Below are 6,630 nucleotides of genomic sequence, written 5' to 3' on the forward strand. Positions count from 1 at the left end.
GCTCTTGTTGCACAATACTAGAGATACGCTAGCACGATTGCACAATAGGCGGATACGGAACTTGTGCACAACCTACTAGGCAAAAATGCAACGACCTCTATCCCAAGTATGCTATATATATGGTATTTCGGTGATATGATCCAAGATGATCGGATATGACAATCTTAAGGTAGTATGATGCTATGGTTCTTGCTTATAAGCTCTTTGCTTATCTTTCCCTCTTTGCTTAAAAGCTTGTTTGGCTCTTTCACTTTTGAGCTCTTTTCTCATGAAAAATGTCACGAACCAAGATAGCAATTGTGTATGCGATGACAACTTTGTGACACAAAAGATGATACCAAGATATGCACCATGATGATATGGTATGTATGCTTATGGAGAGTATGATCACTAATGTGCACAAGTCACGTTGCCGGCAATACTCAATGGCTAGTCTCGATGGGTAAGCAACGCAAAAGTAAGGCTATGTGGTTATCAATGCAAATGGCATGGAAAGGCAAAGATGTCGTCGAGGTTACTATCCTTGGCGATGATGAGTCCTTTGCGAAGATGAGCGGTGGTGATGTTGACGTCGAACCGTACCTATATAGCCGAAACACAATAGGACACAAGAACCACAACTCAAATTCTCAAAGACCAAAAGCAACAATGTTGGTAGCAGAAAGCGGTGGTGGTATAGTGGATGATGTGATGAAAACGGTGAAACTCGGAACGTTGAAACTGGGATGGGCAGTAGTACCGCTTGTGGGGCGGTAGTACCGCTTGCAGGGGCGGTAATACCGCTTGTGAGGGCGGAAGTACCGCTGGTGTCGGTATTATTCGCAAAATCTGGATCGGGGCGATTTTGGGGCGAAAAAGGGTGATTTGGGGGGCAAAATTGGATGGATTTCATGGATGGAAAGTGGGGAAACTTGGGGAGATGCTAGATCCACTCGAAACCAAGCAAATCCACGGATCAAATCCAACAAAACTTCATCACACCAACAAATCACAAAAAAATTGCGGGGCTATTTTTGGTGGGGATTTTCGGATTTAGGACGAAATCAACAAAATCAAGCTAGAAAACAAAGGGTAGGGGCTCCAAAAACGTGATCAACCTAGCTCATGATACCAAGATGATGTAGGGTAGAACCCTAGAGGCCGATCTTTCACGTTTGTAGAGGATCCCTACGAGGAGCACGAAGAACACGAGGAGGGGAACGAGAGAAAAACACGAGAAATCACTCAACCAACAAGAACAAAGTCACACATGTGCTAGATCATCGAAACACAAAGAGAGGTACAAGATCCAAATCCAACAAGAGACGATACAAAGGGTTACCGGTTCTTCTCCATGAGGAGGTCTTGATGATGGTCTTCTTCGGATGGAGGTCTTGAATCCAGGTGGATCTTCTCCGAAGAGGTGTCGGTCCCTCACGAGGAGTAGATCCGGATGGATAAGCGAGGCTCTATCTCACAAATGAGCTAAATCAACGCTAACCATAGCTAGGACGAGATTGTGGAGTATATATAGTCTAAGTCCACGAAGGGGTAAGTGAGAAGGGGGATACATGGGCCCTAAGCCCGATCTCTGCGCACAGGCAGGGCGGTAGTACCGCTTGTCGGCGGTAGTGCCGCTTGGACTGGGCGGTAGTACCAGACCCGGGCCGTGCGAACACAGGAATTTGTCGGGTTGAGCGGCAGTGTGGAGCGGTAGTACCGCTTGCAGGCGGTAGTACCGCTTGCAGGCGGTAGTACCGCTCGTTCTGGAGCGGGCAGATCTTCTTCATGCTCTTGCAGGGCCGGTCCTGAGATTTTGGGGGCCCGGGGCGAAACCAAAACTCGGGGCCCCCTTTGCATGAAAATCATAACAATAATACTAATAACCATATCTGCTCTTTAAAAGACTCAGCCAACGACGAGGGCATGTGTGTTTATCCCTAAATTTGATCATTCGATCTGCATCTAATGCATGCGATGTAGGTTATGGTATTGAAAAGAGACCCCCACTATGCATCATGTTTGCAGTAAATCCGTTAGTGTGTTCGAACCAGCCCCAACCTTTCCCGACATCATCCAAACAAATAAGAGGAATATACTATGGATGAATCCTAACATATTTGTAGTGATATATATACCGACAGCAGGGTTTTTGTTTCAAATTTATCAACATGTATCAGTTTACATTAGATTTTTTGCAATGCATGAGTAATTTTCTAGTATATGTATATATACTTTAATCAAATCAAAACGAATATTTATATGAAATAGTTTATACACACAAAATGATATTGAAAATAAATAAAATAGAACATAAGTTGAATATGTGCAAAGAAGTGCTACTTATAATAAACTACTTTCTCCGTTTCTAAATATAAGTTTTTTTAGAGATGCTAATATGAACTAGATACGAAGCAAAATAAGTGAATCTACACTATAAAATACGTCTATATACATCCATATCTAGTCTTTTTGAAATATCTAGAAAGACATATAATTAGGAACGAAAGGAGTAATAGTGAATAACATGGTATACCTTAGGGCATGTATAATGGTGATATTTTAGGAGTGTCACGTAGGATAAATGATGAGGTGGAGGAGGGAGAACTCATAAGAAAAGGCTTGTCTTCTCTTATTTAAGATAAGACAAGAGATGATCTCTTAACACAATTTGTCTCACCTTATTTTAAAGAATGACTAGTTATTAAAGATAAGCCTAAGATATAATCCATTGTAGACATTATTTTTTTTGCTATCTCTAAATTACATGCAAGAGTTAAGATAAAACTGTCTTATCAACCATTGTACATACCCTTAAAGCGGTTGGATCTGCTTCGCTAATGGCCTGATCGGCCGCTCCGCCATGACACGAAGGGGACTGCCATTGGTAACCTGACGTGTCATCATGGTGCCCTCAGAGATGACACGATGTGGATGACATCTCGAGTGGAGACAGGAGAGCGGAGCTCGCCGGCGACTTGCAATCAGATCCCGGGGGTCGGGAAGATTGGATCTTGAAAGAAAGGGAACTAGGAAAGCAAACAGGAGCGCGTTCGAGGCTAGTACGGTTACGATGAGTCGAGGAACTAGCGATTGCGTGCGTGCGCTTGCCGTGCTTACATCTGCATGTCCAGCCCATGTAGTGCTTAGCTCCTTAAAACAAAATAATGCGTAGCTGCGTGTGTGGGCTAGCCTAAGCTAGCAGCGTACGTACCTTGGGTGAGGGCCCCTGCAGTGTGCTCTTGATGTCCATCTCGCACCGTAGCTTCTTCTAGGCTGGTTCCTTGGTATCTAAGCATATAAAGCATTTTCGTTTGAGGTAGTAGCCATGTCTCAAGTTGGTCATATGTGATATCACTAAGGAAGGAATTCACCTCGTTCTCGAGAGCTCTAGATCGTGCCCGTGTCATTGGTCCTCTTGGTTCTTGATGAGACGATGGTAAGTCCATGGGGATGACCATAGGATGCTCCGGCATCAGAGGTTCCCCGCGGCGTTGCCGAAGTCCTCGTTGAGCCCGGCGGTGAGCGTGCTGAGGACGAGGTCATCATCGACCTTGGCGCCGATGTCGTGAAGCTCGTCAGCGAGAGTCTTAAAGCGGCGACAATAGTCGTCGATGGAGGTGTTGTTCTGATGACACCCAAAGAACTCTTGCTGCAGAAAAACACGACGATGGAGCTTGTTGTCGGTGAAGAGCCCGTTCAGCTTGGTCCACACGGCGCAGGCATCATTACCATCTGTCACGCTTGAGCTTGCGGAGCTCGTTGACGTCGGGAGGGTTGGCATCGGCGAACAGGTTGGAGTTGGTGGACGCGGATGACGTGACGGACGACATGACAGCGTGGGTCGGCTCGGGCGGGCGACTGCTGGCTCGGTTGGCTGCTGACGCAAAGCTGACGATGTGCGCGAGCGGCAGCTGGCGAATACGCGTGTGTGGCGGCTGGCGATACGTGCGGGTTGTCAAGCAGGCCGTCTGATAGGAGGCGCGAGCGGGCGGGCGATACACGCGGGTGGCCGAGCGCGCTGGCTGGGAGTTGGCGCGAGCGGGCGGGTCGGCAGGGAGCGGGGCTAGCGAGCGGGAGGGATCGGGACGGGCGGGGCTAGCGGGTGGGAGGGAGCAGGTCGGGGGTAGCAGCGGTGGCGGCGCGGAGGAGCGCGGCGGCGGCGGCGAGATGGCAGCCGCGGCTAGCGTAAAAACCTAAACCCAAAAACGGATACCATGAAGATGTATGAATTGCATGATGTATTGATTCGGTGCAATGTGCACAGTATATATGAGTACAATATGGGGCCTCTACCTCAATCTATACAACAAACTAGAGAGGTGGGTCTAATGTACAAAAGACAATTTACATGCACAAATAATATCCTCAATAATCATCTTGTGCCTGGAGCTGTGCACCACTTTAGAGGAACAGCTGGCTCGGGACATCGAGATAGGGATGCCGGCCGCGGATGGAAGGAGACGGCCGTTCCTTGCGGGACGTCGTTGGAGATGGTTGTCCGTGCCGTGGGGCGTAGGAGCTCCCGCGTTAGACGGCTTCCGATATCCTTTTCCGTTTTTGAAGTATATATATACATCCTTTGGGTACAAACCAGCAGACCAGAAACTAAACCCCAAGCCCAGCCCTCTTCCTCCCCCGAAAGAAGGAAAGTAGTAGTTCTCATAAGAGAAAAACGCGGCGACTTCATCTCCATCCTCTCCTCAGCCGCCCTCTGGCCGATTTCATCTTCATCTCCATCTCCGATCGAGGTCACCATCGGAGACCTGAAGGTAGGAGCGATTACATCTCCATCTTTCACTCTGCTTTCCTCTGGGATTAATGGGCTTTTCTTTCGCACCAGCGGATTAATTACCACGCGGGAGCCCCCTCGCCGCAATTCTTTCTCCTCCGTCCGGGAATTTTCCTGTCACCAGATGGAGACATGTAAGACGGTGTCCACGTGGGTTACAGCAAGCACAGGGGCATGGGCCACGACAACGACAGCTATATTCGGTCCGGGTTTTTCACCGTCGGCGGCCACAACTGGGCCATCTCCTTCTTCCCTGATGGTTTCAATGGATATAGCCAAGATTACATCTCGGTTTATCTCGTCCTTGTGAGCCACAGAACTAAAGTCCGGGCATCCTGCGACATGAGGCTGGTGGACCAGTACACCGGATGCTCGTTTTCAGTGCATAACATAGGACCTAGGATTTTCAATCCCGCTGATACTACTAGGGTTGCTCCACAGACTCCTTGTTTCATAAGGCGGGACGAGATCGAGGGATCTGCATACCTTAGGGATGATCGCCTCACGATTGAATGTGTTGTCACTGTCTTCAAGAAGCCACATGTTACCGAAACCAAATCGCTCCCCGTAATCGACATACCACCAGCTGACATGACTGAGCATGTTGCCAAGCTGCTCGAAGAAAAGAAGGGATTTGATGTCAGTTTCATTGTTGGAGGAGAGACCATTGAAGCGCATAGGTTTGTTCTCGCTATGCGGTCTCCTGTTTTTAAAGCAGAGCTCTATGGGTCAATGCGGGAGGCAAGGCCGGGGCAGTGCATAACCATCAAGGACATGCAACCTGCTGTTTTCAAGGCCCTGCTCCATTTTATCTATACTGACTCCTTGCCTAGCGACGAGGATACTGAGATGGTCCGGCTTTTACTAGTGGCTGCTGACAGATATGCAATGGATAGACTCAAGTTGGTTTGCCAAAGCATCCTTTGCGAGGATCTGAACAAGGACACCGTGGCAACCACATTGGCTTTAGCTGAACAACATAACTGCCTCCAGCTTAAGGATGCTTGCCTTCAGTTTATTGAATTATTAGGTTTCAAGGATCTCAAGGCGACTTGCCCATCTTTCATAGAGGACGTATTGAAGAAGAGAAGAAAAGTTTCATGAAGCATGAGCAGCTATATTGGTAGATTTGCTAAATTTCTCATACCAAATTGTCGTAGGGATAATCAGCTCAATGTTAGATGGATCCAAGAGTGGTTAGGTTAATTCTCAAGTGATATGAATGGCGTGAAAGTCGCACTAATATACCTGTCTAAATCTGAACTTTTTATTTATCAGGTTGCTGATTTTATCTGGAGTGCTTCTCTGCTACCTGTAAGACTTGCTCTTAATCTTCTTTCAAAAGTTCCTTCTTGTATGCGACCTTTGTTGAGCATTTGATACCCCAGATGGTTTACATTAGCATGCAATGAGATTGAAATAGGATTTCCCTCCCCCTTTCACGTTCTATAAAAGTTCGTCTCCTCTCAGATTTGTGTGATTGCCCTCTCGCGCGCCGCCGTTCAACCATGGCTCCAGAGGCCCTCAGGTCTTCCCAAGACGCGATGAATTACAGCTCCTTGGTAGCGTGACTTGTCATATTGTAAAACAAGAGAAAGAACTGGCAAATTGGCAGGGGTAAGAAATGTAATTCTATAATGCGAGTTGGTTGTTGAGAGTTTCTGTTTTATGCAAGACCAATTTATAAGCATCTGCCTTCCCAGGGAATAAAAAGGGTGTGGCTTGAAAAAAAAATGCAGACAATTTCACTTCTTTAAATGTACAAACTATTTAGTTAGCAAAGTACAAACAACATTATATTAGAGAGAAACAATTGCTTATTAATGGCAAGTCTTGTAGAATGAAGAAGAACTGTTTCT

At 47.0% G+C, this 6,630-nt stretch overlaps 1 protein-coding gene across 1 annotated transcript; it reads left to right on the forward strand.

Moving 5' to 3' along the window:
* Nucleotides 1-4,924: 4,924 nt before the first annotated feature.
* On the forward strand, nucleotides 4,925-6,041 carry LOC123115170 (BTB/POZ and MATH domain-containing protein 1-like; the record flags this gene model as incomplete). Its single annotated transcript, XM_044536408.1, has 1 exon — nucleotides 4,925-6,041. A coding segment is annotated over one exon (951 nt), but the record flags the coding sequence as incomplete, so codon positions are not given.
* Nucleotides 6,042-6,630: the final 589 nt, after the last annotated feature.

This window comes from Triticum aestivum, chromosome 5B (genome assembly GCF_018294505.1).
Source record: "Triticum aestivum cultivar Chinese Spring chromosome 5B, IWGSC CS RefSeq v2.1, whole genome shotgun sequence".
NCBI lineage: Eukaryota > Viridiplantae > Streptophyta > Magnoliopsida > Poales > Poaceae > Triticum > Triticum aestivum.